The 16,779-nt window shown below is 43.7% G+C and overlaps 1 protein-coding gene across 1 annotated transcript in view; it reads left to right on the plus strand.

Annotated features, from left to right (window-relative positions):
* The window catches only part of SCRIB (scribble planar cell polarity protein), a 746,390-nt gene that overhangs the window by 383,269 nt on the left and 346,342 nt on the right, over positions 1–16,779 (plus strand). The window contains exon 29 of the mRNA XM_053715486.1: positions 5,009–5,065. Coding sequence (XP_053571461.1) covers positions 5,009–5,065 — 57 coding nt within the window. The remainder of the gene's footprint in view (positions 1–5,008; positions 5,066–16,779) is intronic.

Consider the following 16,779-nt stretch of genomic DNA (forward strand, 5'->3'; position numbering starts at 1 on the left):
TAAACGTCCCAAGACTCTATGGTGTCACATGCAGTGCCCTGCGTTTCCTCTCAATCTCCTGGAGGAGTTTATTTGAAATTGCTGCCCAGGTATCTTCTGCGGTATCTGTGGCATCTGCATTTCCTTTACTAATGGAATATCACAAGAGGAAAATTAGGTTTCTGTTCCACTTGCTGCTACACAGGTTGCCTTTCGTCATAGGTCTGATGAGGAGGATACTTTGGTAGCCTCTAAGGGTGAAATCTCAGATTCGGACAGTATAATTCCTTTATCTGTTGCTAAAGTAGTATCCTTCAGATTTAAGCTTGAACACCTTGTGTATTGTTAAGGAGGTTTTGGCTACTTTGGACGACTCCGATACGCCTGTCTTCGTTAATCCTAAGAAATCTAGTAAATTTAATAATTACTATGATGTTTCTTCCTCTGTGGAAGTATTTCCTGTGCAACAGAGTTTATTTCGCAGGAATAGGAGAAACCAAGGACACCTTTTCCCCGTCTCCTGTTTGTAAAAAGGATGTTTCCTGTTGCTGACTCCATTAAAGATTCATGGGGCACGGTGCCTAAAGTAGAAGGGGCTATTTCTACTCGAGCTAAGAGAACTACGATCCCTATAGAGGAAAGCTGCTCCTTTAAGGATCCCATGGATAAGAAGCTGGAGGCTTATTTGAACAAGATGTATGTTCATCTGGGTCTTCAATGGCATCCTGCAGTTTGTTTAACCACAGTAGCAGGTATTGCATCTTAATGGTGCAATGCCTTGTTTGAATCGATTGTAGTAGAGACTCTGTTGGAGGAGATCCAAGATAGGATTAGGGCTCTCAAGCTAGCCAATTCCTTTATTTCTGATGCTAACATGTAAGTTATTAGACTGGGAGCCAAGATGTCTGGCTTCACTGTCTTAGCTCGCAGGGCTTTGTGGCTAAAATCTTGGTCAGCTGATGTTACTTCTACCAAGCTTCTGGCACTTGCTTACAAGGGTAAGACCTTGTTTGGACCTGGTCTAACAGAAATCATTTCTGATATTACGGGTGAAAAAGGGTCTTTTCTACCACAAGACAAGAAGAATAGACCTAAGGGACGTCAAAGTATTTTTGTTCCTTTCGTAACTTCAAAGGTCAGAAGTCTACTTCTCCTTCCCAGCAGGAGCAGTCCAAGTTTTCTTGGAAGCCCAGTGGAATAAGGGGAAGCAATCAAAGAAACCCTCAGCTAAGTCTAAGTCAGCATGAAGTGTCGGATCAAGTGGGGGGGGGGGGCAGACTTTCCCTGTTTGGTCAAGCATGGATACGAGATGTGCCAGATCCTTGGGCTGTGGATATAGTATAGTAGAGGATTACAAATTAGAATTCAAAACTTTTTCTCCCTGGGGCAGATTCCATCTCTCAAGATTACCTGCAGACCAAGTAATAGAGAGACATTCTTGAACTGCATTCAGGACCTTCCCTCTCTGGGAGTGATTGTTCCAGTTCCAGTAAGGGAACAGGGTCTAGTATTTTATTCAAATCTGTTTGTGGTTCCCAAAAAAGAGGAAACTTTTAGACCTAAAGTGTCTCAACAAGTTTCTCAGGGTACCGTCCTTCAAATGGAAACCATTTGTTCCATTCTTCCTTTGGTCCTAGAGAGTCAGTTCATGACAACCATAGACCTGACGGATGCGTATCTTCATGTTTCCATCACAGGGATCATCTCAATTCCTGAGATTTGCTTTCAGGTCTCAGGGAATCACTGTGGCATCCTATCTGGACAACATATTGCCATCTTTTCAACAAGCAAACTCTCGTACAGAGATCTTGTTGTCTTTTCTACGTTCCTATGGAGGGAAACTGTATCTGGAAAAGGGTTCCCTTGTTCCAGCTACAAGGATGTTTTTCTTTTATTTGTGTAATAATTTGTATTTTAAAACAATTTGAAGGAGTTGTTTATTGTGAGAAGTCTGATATCCATTTGTCCTAGCGCAATACTATATATCACTTACTCTTTTGGTTTTCTTAGGGACCATAATAGATTCTCTATCTATGCAAATTTTTCTGACAGAGGTCAGAAAGTCCAAAATTCCTTCCTCTTGCCTGTCTCTGCAGTCTACTGTTTGGCATCAGTGGCTCAATGTATGGAGGTAATTGGTCTGATGGTTGCTTCCTTGGACATCATTCCCTTTGCTCGTTTCCATTTTGTTAGGCATTTTTTTTTTTTTTTAGATCCATAAAATTAATTTCAAAGTTACAATGCAAAACATGTGATTCGCCTTCTCTTTCATGCTGATAAGGCAGTTTTTCATACTAAGTTGGGTTTCTTCCTAAAGTGGTTTCAGAGGGAAATATTAATCAGGAAATTGTTGTTCTTCTCTGTGTCCTAATCCTTTTTTCGCATAAGGAGCGTTTGTTACACAACTTGGATGTGGTGCGTGCTTTAAACTTCTACCTACAGGCGACTAAGGATTTAGTCTTCTGCCCTCTTTGTTTGTTTCTCTGGCAAGCGTAAAGGTCAGAAGTCTACTGCTTCTCTTTCCCTCTGGTTTTTTTTACAAATTTGATACTTTTGCCTCGGCTGAGGCTTCTTTTGGTAGAAAGGTTCTTCAAGAGGTGGTGCCTTCTGTTTAGGTCCGTCTGTCTTTTCACTCCCTAGTCATCTGTGTCCTCTAGCTTGGGTATTGGTTCCCACTAGTAATTGATGACGTTGTGGACTCACCATATCTTAGGAAAGAAAAGAAAATGTATGCTTACCTGATAAATTTCTTTCATTCCGGATATAGTGAGTCCACGACCCCACCCTTAAATTTTAGACAGTTGTTTTTTACTAAACCTCAGGCACCTCTACACCTTTGTGTTATTCCTTTTTCCATTTCCCTTCGGTCGAATTACTGGGGATTGTGGGAAGGGGAGTGATACTTAACAGCTTTGCTGTGGTGCTCTTTCTCCCTCCTGCTGGCCAGGAGTGATATTCCTACTAGTAATTGATGACATCATGGACTCACCATATCCGGAAATAAATAAATTTATCAGGTAAGCATACATTTTCTTTTTACGCACTGACTCGCTCCATACCTACATCTTACTCACCGACTCGCTCCATACCTACATCTTACGCACTGACTCGCTCCATACCTGCATCTTACTCACCGACTCGCTCCATACCTGCATCTTACGCACTGACTCGCTCCATACCTACATCTTACTCACCGACTCGCTCCATACCTACATCTTACGCACTGACTCGCTCCATACCTACATCTTACGCACTGACTCGCTCCATACCTACATCTTACGCACTGACTCGCTCCATACCTACATCTTACGCACTGACTCGCTCCATACCTACATCTTACGCACTGACTCGCTCCATACCTGCATCTTACTCACTGACTCGCTCCATACCTACATCTTACTCACTGACTCGCTCCATACCTACATCTTACTCACTGACTCGCTCCATACCTACATCTTACTCACTGACTCGCTCCATACCTACATCTTACGCACTGACTCGCTCCATACCTGCATCTTACGCACTGACTCGCTCCATACCTACATCTTACGCACTGACTCGCTCCATACCTGCATCTTACTCACCGACTCGCTCCATACCTACATCTTACGCACTGACTCGCTCCATACCTGCATCTTACTCACCGACTCGCTCCATACCTACATCTTACGCACTGACTCGCTCCATACCTGCATCTTACTCACCGACTCGCTCCATACCTACATCTTACGCACTGACTCGCTCCATACCTGCATCTTACTCACCGACTCGCTCCATACCTGCATCTTACTCACCGACTCGCTCCATACCTGCATCTTACGCACTGACTCGCTCCATACCTGCATCTTGCGCACAGACTCGCTCCATACCTGCATCTAGCGCACAGACTCGCTCCATACCTGCATCTAGCGCACAGACTCGCTCCATACCTGCATCTAGCGCACAGACTCGCTCCATACCTGCATCTAGCGCACAGACTCGCTCCATACCTGCATCTAACGCACGGACTCGCTCCATACCTGCATCTTACGCACTGACTCGCTCCATACCTGCATCTTACGCACTGACTCGCTCCATACCTACATCTTACGCACTGACTCGCTCCATACCTGCATCTTACTCACCGACTCGCTCCATACCTGCATCTTACGCACTGACTCGCTCCATACCTGCATCTTGCGCACGGACTCGCTCCATACCTGCATCTAGCGCACGGACTCGCTCCATACCTGCATCTAACGCACGGACTCGCTCCATACCTGCATCTAACGCACGGACTCGCTCCATACCTGCATCTAACGCACGGACTCGCTCCATACCTGCATCTAGCGCACGGACTCGCTCCATACCTGCATCTAGCGCACGGACTCGCTCCATACCTGCATCTAGCGCACAGACTCGCTCCATACCTGCATCTAGCGCACAGACTCGCTCCATACCTGCATCAAACGCACTGACTCTCTCCATACCTGCATCTTGCGCACGGACTCGCTCCATACCTGCATCTAGCGCACGGACTCGCTCCATACCTGCATCTAGCGCACAGACTCGCTCCATACCTGCATCTAACACACGGACTCGCTCCATACCTGCATCATACGCACTGACATTACCTTTATCTGAGATGAGCAGTTGCTGGCTATTTGGATGAGGACGCTTGTATTTTATAGGTTTGTGTTATCTGGTCTTGTTGTGATGTGCTCATTAACTCATTATCTACAGAATCCACCATCTCTGAAGCAGCTCCCTATATTTATAGCTGTTTCTAACTTGTTTTTTTCTCATATTGTCCCTGTCTGACTCCCATAACATCTACATTGTTGTTTGTCTGTTTTTATATGTTTTTGATGTTTCTTTGGACTTACCGCTCACAGCCTCCCCTCTGTGATGCCCCCCAACACACCACAACTTATAGTCTTTCTATAATTCTCTAACTCCAGCTCCTTCTCTGATTTCCCCTTTTCCTTCCTGTCTGCATGGCTTCTGGTGTCCTCTGGCTGGGCTTGCTCTCACTGTCCTGTCTGTCAAGGAGAGAATGCGTAGGGAGCGGGAGGAGGCCACACGACTCCTCGAGGAGGAGGCTGAGGTGAGAAGTTTCTGGGAGTTGGGGTGGGAGGGTCAGATTTATCCTTCACAGACGCTTGTGTTGTACAGGTTTGTGCCAGAGAGCACACTTCTATCTGTATGGCACACATGAACTAGAACGGTTTGGCTTTCTATATACTTTCCTCCAGGAAATGTCGATCAAGGATCCACTAAGATCCCATATGCTGGATCAAGTTCATATAAAGAACAAAACGTCTTTTTCTAATTAGGAGTCTTTTCATATAGAGGTGTTCTATAGCAAGTTGAAGTTGGCTGCTGCTCTCAAAAAAGAGGGTTCGACTCGACCATCTGTGCAAAACTTATAACCAAAAGAGGGATAGAGCGCAAAAAACAAAGTGCATCTAAGTGCAGATTAAAAAACAATGTAAAGGGATAGGAAAGTCACAATTAAACTTGCATGATTCAGATAGAGCCGGTCATTTTAAGACACTTTTATGTTCACTTCTATTTTCAAATGTGCTTTGTTCTCTTAGTATCCCTTGTTGAAAATTAATACGCACATATCCTACACTAGTGGGAGCTGCTGCTGATTGGTGCCTGCACACATTTGTCTCTTGTGATTGGCTAACTAGATGTTTTCAGCTAGCTGCCAGTAGTGCAATGCTGTTCCTTCAGCAAAGAATAACAAGAGAATGAAGCAAATTTGATTATAGAAAACAATTAGAAAGTTGTTTAAAATGATATGTTCTATCTGAATCATAAAAGAAAATGTTGGGGTTTACTATCCCTTTATTATAGAGTCCCCTAATAATAAGAAGCTACTCACAAGATAAAATTTAAACAAAGGCATGTAACAGTATGCGACTGTCAATACAACATATGCAGCAGAGCAAACCATGAATAAAACTGCAAGCAGGAGCGTCCGGGTCGTCTGGAATCGGCTGTCTTCCTTTTCCTCCCAGTCTCCGACTTGTCTTTATGCACCAATAAGTCTCTTTACGACCAAATTTCCCTTCCATGAGTCCACAACTTATGGTCCGGTATAGAAATTGTAAAAGGTCCGTAACTGTATTCGATAACACACGGTAAGGTTTGCTAAAAGAGGCCCTCGGCTATCTCCTTACCCGCACGTATGCCAGGTTATGGAAGCCTCACTGGGACAAAAATTAAAACAATAACAAAGCAATCGACGTATGTTTCGTTCGTACACTTAGGAACTTTTTCAAGAGTGATTATGTGAACCAAATGATGCCTTTTTATGCACCCGGTTAGGTCCCACTTCCACAACAGGTGTAACCAATGGAGTCTTGTATGAAACAAACTTAGTGCGTTCCTATCTAAATTCGTAAATTTGTATCTTTCTATTAAAATCCAATCTTGCAGTTTTATTCATGGTTTGCTCTGCTGCATATGTTGTATTGACAGTCACGTACTGTTGCCTTTGAATTTTATCTTGTGAGTAGCTTCTTATTATTAGGGGCCTCTATATTAAATTGTTTTTTAATCTGCACGTAGATGCACTTTGTTTTTTTGTTTTATACTGTTCCCACATGGTGCTAGGTGGTTAGCCGCTGTTTCCCACATAGTGCTAGTTGGTTAGCCGCTGTTTCCCACTTGGTGCTAGGTGGTTAGCCGCTGTTTCCCACATGGTGCTAGTTGGTTAGCCGCTGTTTCCCACATGGTGCTAGGTGGTTAGCCGCTGTTTCCCACATGGTGCTAGGTGGTTAGCCGCTGTTTCCCACATGGTGCTAGGTGGTTAGCCGCTATTTCCCACATGGTGCTAGGTGGTTAGCCGCTGTTTCCCACATGGTGCTAGGTGGTTAGCCGCTATTTCCCACATGGTGCTAGGTGGTTAGCTGCTGTTTCCCACATACCGCTGGGTGGTTAGCCGTTATTTCCCACATGGTGCTAGTTGGTTAGCCGCTGTTTCCCACATGGTGCTAGTTGGTTAGCCGCTGTTTCCCACATGGTGCTAGTTGGTTAGCCGCTGTTTCCCACATGGTGCTAGGTGGTTAGCCGCTGTTTCCCACATGGTGCTAGGTGGTTAGCCGCTGTTTCCCACATGGTGCTAGGTGGTTAGCCGCTGTTTCCCACATACCGCTGGGTGGTTAGCCGCTGTTTCCCACATGGTGCTAGGTGGTTAGCCGCTGTTTCCCACATGGTGATAGGTGGTTAGCCGCTGTTTCCCACATGGTGCTAGGTGGTTAGCCGCTGTTTCCCACATGGTGCTAGGTGGTTAGCCGCTGTTTCCCACATGGTGCTAGGTGGTTAGCCGCTGTTTCCCACATGTTGCTAGGTGGTTAGCCGCTATTTCCCACATGGTGCTAGGTGGTTAGCCGCTGTTTCCCACATACCGCTAGGTGGTTAGCCGCTGTTTCCCACATACCGCTGGGTGGTTAGCCGCTGTTTCCCACATGGTGCTAGGTGGTTAGCCGCTGTTTCCCACATGGTGCTAGGTGGTTAGCCGCTGTTTCCCACATACCGCTGGGTGGTTAGCCGATGTCTCCACGTGACGCTGGGTGGTTAATAATTTTAAGTCTTAAGGTGCCTTCTTTATCCAATAGGATTTGAGTAAAAGCTTTATAATACTTTTTAAATGTATACAAGACATGTCTAAAATGTTGCTTCCTTGGGTGACTAGAGCATGCCCATATAAGTTCTTTTCTGGGTAAGTTCTCTTCTATTCACGTGAGTTGTTCAGATGGTAGAAGTCTAAATACAAATGAGCTTTCCAGGAAGGTCCCACAATCCGAAGACCCAGGCAACCTGATATTCAAATGTTCCCTTTAGGCAGACTGAGAATATATTCAAGATTTTTCAGTTCTTAGTAAAGTTGGTTTCTTTCATGTAATTAGCAAGAGTCCATGAGCTAGTGACGTATGGGATATACATTCCTACCAGGAGGGGCATAGTTTCCCAAACCTCAAAATGCCTACAAATACACCCCTCACCACACCCACAAATCAGTTTTTCAAACTTTGCCTCCTATGGAGGTGGTGAAGTAAGTTTGTGCTAGATTCTACGTTGATATGCGCTCCGCAGCAGGTTGGAGCCCGGTTTTCCTCTCAGCGTGCAGTGAATGTCAGAGGGATGTGAGGAGAGTATTGCCTATTTGAATTCAATGATCTCCTTCTACGGGGTCTATTTCATAGGTTCTCTGTTATCGGTCGTAGAGATTCATCTCTTACCTCCCTTTTCAGATCGACGATATACTCTTTTATATATATATATACCATTACCTCTGCTGATTTTCGTTTCAGTACTGGTTTGGCTTTCTACAACATGTAGATGAGTGTCCTGGGGTAAGTAAGTCTTATTTCTCCAACATAGGTGTGTCCGGTCCACGGCGTCATCCTTACTTGTGGGATATTCTCTTCCCCAACAGGAAATGGCAAAGAGCCCAGCAAAGCTGGTCACATGATCCCTCCTAGGCTCCGCCTACCCCAGTCATTCTCTTTGCCGTTGTACAGGCAACATCTCCACGGAGATGGCTTAGAGTTTTTTAGTGTTTAACTGTAGTTTTTCATTATTCAATCAAGAGTTTGTTATTTTCAAATAGTGCTGGTACGTACTATTTACTCAGAAACAGAAAAGAGATGAAGAATTCTGTTTGTATGAGGAAAATGATTTTAGCAACCGTAACTAAAATCCATGGCTGTTCCACACAGGACTGTTGAGAGCAATTAACTTCAGTTGGGGGAACAGTTTGCAGTCCCTTGCTGCTTGAGGTATGACACATTCTAACAAGACGATGTAATGCTGGAAGCTGTCATTTTCCCTATGGGATCCGGTAAGCCATGTTTATTACGATTGTAAATAAGGGCTTCACAAGGGCTTATTTAAACTGTAGACTTTTTCTGGGCTAAATCGATTGATTATTAACACATATTTAGCCTTGAGGAATCATTTTATCTGGGTATTTTGATATAATAATATCGGCAGGCACTGTTTTAGACACCTTATTCTTTAGGGGCTTTCCCAAAGCATAGGCAGAGTCTCATTTTCGCGCCGGTGTTGCGCACTTGTTTTTGAGAGGCATGGCATGCAGTCGCATGTGAGAGGAGCTCTGATACTTATAAAAGACTTCTGAAGGCGTCATTTGGTATCGTATTCCCCTTTGGGTTTGGTTGGGTCTCAGCAAAGCAGATACCAGGGACTGTAAAGGGGTTTAAAGCTTAAAACGGCTCCGGTTCCGTTATTTTAAGGGTTAAAGCTTCCAAAATTGGTGTGCAATATTTTCAAGGCTTTAAGACGCTGTGGTGAAAATTTGGTGAATTTTGAACAATTCCTTCATGTTTTTTCGCAATTGCAGTAATAAAGTGTGTTCAGTTTAAAATTTAAAGTGACAGTAACGGTTTTATTTTAAAACGTTTTTTGTACTTTCTGATCAAGTTTATGCCTGTTTAACATGTCTGAACTACCAGATAGACTGTGTTCTGAATGTGGGGAAGCCAGAATTCCTATTCATTTAAATAAATGTGATTTATGTGATAATGACAATGATGCCCAAGATGATTCCTCAAGTGAGGGGAGTAAGCATGGTACTGCATCATTCCCTCCTTCGTCTACACGAGTCTTGCCCACTCAGGAGGCCCCTAGTACATCTAGCGCGCCAATACTCCTTACTATGCAACAATTAACGGCTGTAATGGATAATTCTGTCAAAAACATTTTAGCCAAAATTAACCCTTGTCAGGGTAAGCGTGGCTGCTCTGTTTTAGTTACTGAAGAGCATGACGACGCTGATATTAATATCTCTGAAGGGCCCCTAACCCAATCTGAGGGGGCCAGGGAGGTTTTGTCTGAGGGAGAAATTACTGATTTAGGGAACATTTCTCAGCAGGCTGAATCTGATGTGATTACATTTAAATTTAAATTGGAACATCTCCGCATTTTGCTTAAGGAGGTATTATCCACTCTGGATGATTGTGAAAATTTAGTCATCCCAGAGAAACTATGTAAAATGGACAAGTTCCTAGAGGTGCCGGGGCTCCCAGAAGCTTTTCCTATACCCAAGCGGGTGGCGGACATTGTTAATAAAGAATGGGAAAGGCCCGGTATTCCTTTCGTCCCTCCCCCCATATTTAAAATATTGTTTCCTATGGTCGACCCCAGAAAGGACTTATGGCAGTCAGTCCCCAAGGTCGAGGGAGCGGTTTCTACTTTAAACAAACGCACCACTATTCCCATAGAGGATAGTTGTGCTTTCAAAGATCCTATGGATAAAAAATTAGAAGGTTTGCTTAAAAAGATGTTTGTTCAGCAGGGTTACCTTCTACAACCCATTTCATGCATTGTCCCTGTCACTACTGCCGCATATTTCTGGTTTGATGAACTGCTTAAGGTGCTCGATAGTGACTCTCCTCCTTATGAGGAGATTATGGACAGAATCAATGCTCTCAAATTGGCTAATTCTTTCACTCTAGACGCCTCTTTGCAATTGGCTAAGTTAGCGGCTAAGAACTCTGGGTTTGCTATTGTGGCGCGCAGAGCGCTTTGGTTGAAATCTTGGTCGGCTGATGCGTCTTCCAAGAACAAGCTACTAAACATTCCTTTCAAGGGGAAAACGCTGTTTGGTCCTGACTTGAAAGAGATTATCTCTGATATCACTGGGGGTAAGGGCCACGCCCTTCCTCAGGATCGGCCCTTCAAGGCAAAAAATAGACCTAATTTTCGTCCCTTTCGTAAAAACGGACCAGCCCAAGGTGCTACGTCCTCTAAGCAAGAGGGTAATACTTCTCAGGCCAAGCCAGCTTGGAGACCAATGCAAGGCTGGAACAAGGGAAAGCAGGCCAAGAAACCTGCCACTGCTACCAAGACAGCATGAAATATTGGCCCCCGATCCGGGACCGGATCTGGTGGGGGGCAGACTCTCTCTCTTCGCTCAGGCTTGGGCAAGAGATGTTCTGGATCCTTGGGCGCTAGAAATAGTCTCCCAGGGTTATCTTCTGGAATTCAAGGGACTTCCCCCAAGGGGGAGGTTCCACAGGTCGCAGTTGTCTTCAGACCACATAAAAAGACAGGCGTTCTTACATTGTGTAGAAGACCTGTTAAAAATGGGAGTGATTCATCCTGTTCCATTAAGAGAACAAGGGATGGGGTTCTACTCCAATCTGTTCATAGTTCCCAAAAAAGAGGGAACGTTCAGACCAATCCTAGATCTCAAGATCTTAAACAAATTTCTCAAGGTCCCATCGTTCAAGATGGAAACCATTCGAACTATCCTTCCTTCCATCCAGGAAGGTCAATTCATGACCACGGTGGATTTAAAGGATGCGTATCTACATATTCCTATCCACAAGGAACATCATCGGTTCCTAAGGTTTGCATTCCTGGACAAACATTACCAGTTCGTGGCGCTTCCTTTCGGATTAGCCACTGCTCCAAGGATTTTCACAAAGGTACTAGGGTCCCTTCTAGCGGTGCTAAGACCAAGGGGCATTGCAGTAGTACCTTACCTGGACGACATTCTGATTCAAGCGTCGTCCCTTCCTCAAGCAAAGGCTCACACGGACATTGTCCTGGCCTTTCTCAGATCTCACGGCTGGAAAGTGAACGTGGAAAAGAGTTCTCTATCCCCGTCAACAAGGGTTCCCTTCTTGGGAACAATTATAGACTCCTTAGAAATGAGGATCTTTCTAACAGAGGCCAGAAAAACAAAGCTTCTGGACTCTTGTCGGATACTTCATTCCGTTCCTCTTCCTTCCATAGCTCAGTGCATGGAAGTGATCGGGTTGATGGTGGCGGCGATGGACATAGTTCCTTTTGCGCGCATTCATCTAAGACCATTACAACTGTGCATGCTCAGTCAGTGGAATGGGGACTATACAGACTTGTCTCCGAAGATACAAGTAAATCAGAGAACCAGAGACTCACTCCGTTGGTGGCTGTCCCTGGACAATCTGTCTCAAGGGATGATGTTCCACAGACCAGAGTGGGTCATTGTCACGACCGACGCCAGTCTGATAGGCTGGGGCGCGGTCTGGGGATCCCTGAAAGCTCAGGGTCTTTGGTCTCGGGAAGAATCTCTTCTACCGATAAATATTCTGGAACTGAGAGCGATATTCAATGCTCTCCAGGCCTGGCCCCAGCTTGCGAGGACCAGGTTCATACGGTTTCAATCAGACAACATGACGACTGTTGCGTACATCAACCATCAGGGGGGAACAAGGAGTTCCCTAGCGATGGAAGAAGTAACCAAAATTATTCTTTGGGCGGAGTCTCACTCCTGCCACCTGTCTGCTATCCACATCCCAGGAGTGGAAAATTGGGAAGCGGATTTTCTGAGTCGGCAGACATTGCATCCGGGGGAGTGGGAACTCCATCCGGAAATCTTTGCCCAAGTCACTCACCTGTGGGGCATTCCAGACATGGATCTGATGGCCTCTCGTCAGAACTTCAAAGTTCCTTGCTACGGGGCCAGATCCAGGGATCCCAAGGCGGCTCTAGTGGATGCACTAGTAGCACCTTGGACCTTCAAACTAGCTTATGTGTTCCCGCCATTTCCTCTCATCCCCAGGCTGATAGCCAGGATCAAGCAGGAGAGGGCGTCGGTGATCTTGATAGCTCCTGCGTGGCCACGCAGGACTTGGTATGCAGATCTGGTGAATATGTCATCGGCTCCACCTTGGAAGCTACCTTTGAGACGAGACCTTCTTGTTCAGGGTCCGTTCGAACATCCGAATCTGGTTTCACTCCAGCTGACTGCTTGGAGATTGAACGCTTGATTTTATCGAAGCGAGGATTCTCAGATTCTGTTATCGATACTCTTGTTCAGGCCAGAAAGCCTGTGACTAGAAAGATTTACCATAAAATTTGGAAAAAATATATCTGTTGGTGTGAATCTAAAGGATTCCCTTGGGACAAGGTTAAGATTCCTAGGATTCTATCCTTCCTTCAAGAAGGATTGGAAAAAGGATTATCTGCAAGTTCCCTGAAGGGACAGATTTCTGCCTTGTCGGTATTACTTCACAAAAAGCTGGCAGCTGTGCCAGATGTTCAAGCCTTTGTTCAGGCTCTGGTTAGAATCAAGCCTGTTTACAAACCTTTGACTCCTCCTTGGAGTCTCAATTTAGTTCTTTCAGTTCTTCAGGGGGTTCCGTTTGAACCCTTACATTCCGTTGATATTAAGTTATTATCTTGGAAAGTTTTGTTTTTAGTTGCGATTTCTTCTGCTAGAAGAGTCTCAGAATTATCTGCTCTGCAGTGTTCTCCTCCTTATCTGGTGTTCCATGCAGATAAGGTGGTTTTACGTACTAAACCTGGTTTTCTTCCAAAAGTTGTTTCTAACAAAAACATTAACCAGGAGATTATCGTACCTTCTCTGTGTCCAAAACCAGTTTCAAAGAAGGAACGTTTGTTGCACAATTTGGATGTTGTTCGCGCTCTAAAATTCTATTTAGATGCTACAAAGGATTTTAGACAAACATCTTCCTTGTTTGTTGTTTATTCAGGTAAAAGGAGAGGTCAAAAAGCAACTTCTACCTCTCTCTCTTTTTGGATTAAAAGCATCATCAGATTGGCTTACGAGACTGCCGGACGGCAGCCTCCCGAAAGAATCACAGCTCATTCCACTAGGGCTGTGGCTTCCACATGGGCCTTCAAGAACGAGGCTTCTGTTGATCAGATATGTAGGGCAGCGACTTGGTCTTTACTGCACACTTTTACCAAATTTTACAAGTTTGATACTTTTGCTTCTTCTGAGGCTATTTTTGGGAGAAAGGTTTTGCAAGCCGTGGTGCCTTCCATTTAGGTGACCTGATTTGCTCCCTCCCTTCATCCGTGTCCTAAAGCTTTGGTATTGGTTCCCACAAGTAAGGATGACGCCGTGGACCGGACACACCTATGTTGGAGAAAACAGAATTTATGTTTACCTGATAAATTTCTTTCTCCAACGGTGTGTCCGGTCCACGGCCCGCCCTGGTTTTTTTTTTTTAATCAGGTCTGATATTTTATTTTCTTTAACTACAGTCACCACGGTACCATATGGTTTCTCCTATGCAAATATTCCTCCTTAACGTCGGTCGAATGACTGGGGTAGGCGGAGCCTAGGAGGGATCATGTGACCAGCTTTGCTGGGCTCTTTGCCATTTCCTGTTGGGGAAGAGAATATCCCACAAGTAAGGATGACGCCGTGGACCGGACACACCGTTGGAGAAAGAAATTTATCAGGTAAACATAAATTCTGTTTTTCTGTGACACTCTAAGCTATGGTTGGGCACTTTTTTATAAAGTTCTAAATATATGTATTCAAACATTTATTTGCCTTGACTCAGGATGTTCAACATTCCTTATTTTCAGACAGTCAGTTTCATATTTGGGATAATGCATTTGAATAAAACAATTTTTCTCTTACCTTATCAATTTGACTTTCCCTGTGGGCTTTTAGGCTCGCGGGGGCTGAAAATGCTTCATTTTATTTCGTCATTCTTGGCGCAGACTTTTTTGGCGCAAATTTTTTTTTTCTGTTTCCGGCGTCATACGTGTCGCCGGAAGTTGCGTCATTTTTGACGTTCTTTTGCGCCAAAAATGTCGGCGTTCCGGATGTGGCGTCATTTTTGGCGCCAAAAGCATTTAGGCGCCAAATAATGTGGGCGTTTTATTTGGCGCTAAAAAAATATGGGCGTCACTTTTGTCTCCACATTATTTAAGTCTCATTTTTTATTGCTTCTGGTTGCTAGAAGCTTGTTCACTGGCATTTTTTCCCATTCCTGAAACTGTCATTTAAGGAATTTGATCAATTTTGCTTTATATGTTGTTTTTTCTATTACATATTGCAAGATGTCCCATGTTGAAGCTGAGTCAGAAGATACTTCTGGAAAATCGCTGCCTGGTGCTGGAGCTACCAAAGCTAAGTGTATCTGCTGTAAACTTTTGGTAGCTGTTCCTCCAGCTGTTGTTTGTAATGAATGTCATGACAAACTTGTTAATGCAGATAATATTTCCTTTAGTAAAGTTACATTACCTGTTGCTGTTCCATCAACATCTAATACTCAGAGTGTTCCTGATAACATAAAAGATTTTGTTTCTAAATCCATTAAGAAGGCTATGTCTGTTATTCCTCCTTCTAGTAAACGTAAAAAGTCTTTTAAAACTTCTCATTTTTCAGATGAATTTTTAAATGAACATCATCATTCTGATACTGATATTGGTTCTTCTGATTCAGAGGATTCTGTCTCAGAGGTTGATGCTGATAAATCTTCATATTTATTTAAAATGGAATTTATTCGTTCTTTACTTAAAGAAGTCCTAATTGCATTAGAAATTGAGGATTCTGGTCCTCTTGATACTAAATCTAAACGTTTACATAAGGTTTTTAAATCTCCTGTAGTTATTCCAGAAGTTTTTCCTGTTCCTGGTGCTATTTCTGAAGTAATTTCCAGGGAATGGAATAATTTGGGTAATTCATTTACTCCTTCTAAACGTTTTAAGCAATTATATCCTGTGCCATCTGACAGATTAGAATTTTGGGACAAAATCCCTAAGGTTGATGGGGCTGTCTCTACTCTTGCTAAGCGTACTACCATTCCTACGGCAGATGGTACTTCCTTTAAGGATCCTTTAGATAGGAAAATTGAATCCTTTCTAAGAAAAGCTTACTTGTGTTCAGGTAATCTTCTTAGACCTGCTATATCTTTGGCGGATGTTGCTGCAGCTTCAACTTTTTGGTTGGAAGCTTTAGCGCAACAAGTAACAGATCATAATTCTCATAGCATTATTATTCTTCTTCAACATGCTAATAATTTTATTTGTGATGCCATCTTTGATATCATTAGAGTTGATGTCAGGTATATGTCTCTAGCTATTTTAGCTAGAAGAGCTTTATGGCTTAAAACTTGGAATGCTGATATGTCTTCTAAGTCTACTCTGCTTTCCCTTTCTTTCCAGGGTAATAAATTATTTGGTTCTCAGTTGGACTCTATTATCTCAACTGTTACTGGAGGGAAAGGAACTTTTTTACCACAGGATAAAAAATCTAAAGGTAAATTTAGGTCTAATAATCGTTTTCGTTCCTTTCGTCACAACAAGGAACAAAAGCCTGATCCTTCATCCTCGGGAGCGGTATCAGTTTGGAAACCATCTCCAGTCTGGAATAAATCCAAGCCTTTTAGAAAATCAAAGCCAGCTCCTAAGTCCACATGAAGGTGCGGCCCTCATTCCAGCTCAGCTGGTAGGGGGCAGATTACGTTTTTTCAAAGGAATTTGGATCAATTCCGTTCACAATCTTTGGATTCAGAATATTGTTTCGGAAGGGTACAGAATTGGCTTCAAGATAAGGCCTCCTGCAAAGAGATTTTTTCTTTCCCGTGTCCCAGTAAATCCAGCGAAGGCTCAAGCATTTCTGAAATGTGTTTCAGATCTAGAGTTGGCTGGAGTAATTATGCCAGTTCCAGTTCTGGAACAGGGGCTGGGGTTTTATTCAAATCTTTTCATTGTACCAAAGAAGGAGAATTCCTTCAGACCAGTTCTGGATCTAAAAATATTGAATCGTTATGTAAGGATACCAACATTCAAGATGGTAACTGTAAGGACTATCCTGGCTTTTGTTCAGCAAGGGCATTATATGTCTACAATAGATTTACAGGATGCATATCTGCATATTCCGATTCATCCAGATCACTATCAGTTTCTGAGATTCTCTTTCCTAGACAAGCATTACCAGTTTGTGGCTCTGCCATTTGGCCTAGCAACAGCTCCAAGAATTTTTACAAAGGTTCTCGGTGCCCTTCTGTCTGTTATCAGAGAACAGGGTAT

Source organism: Bombina bombina, chromosome 5 (genome assembly GCF_027579735.1).
Source record: "Bombina bombina isolate aBomBom1 chromosome 5, aBomBom1.pri, whole genome shotgun sequence".
Lineage (NCBI taxonomy): Eukaryota > Metazoa > Chordata > Amphibia > Anura > Bombinatoridae > Bombina > Bombina bombina.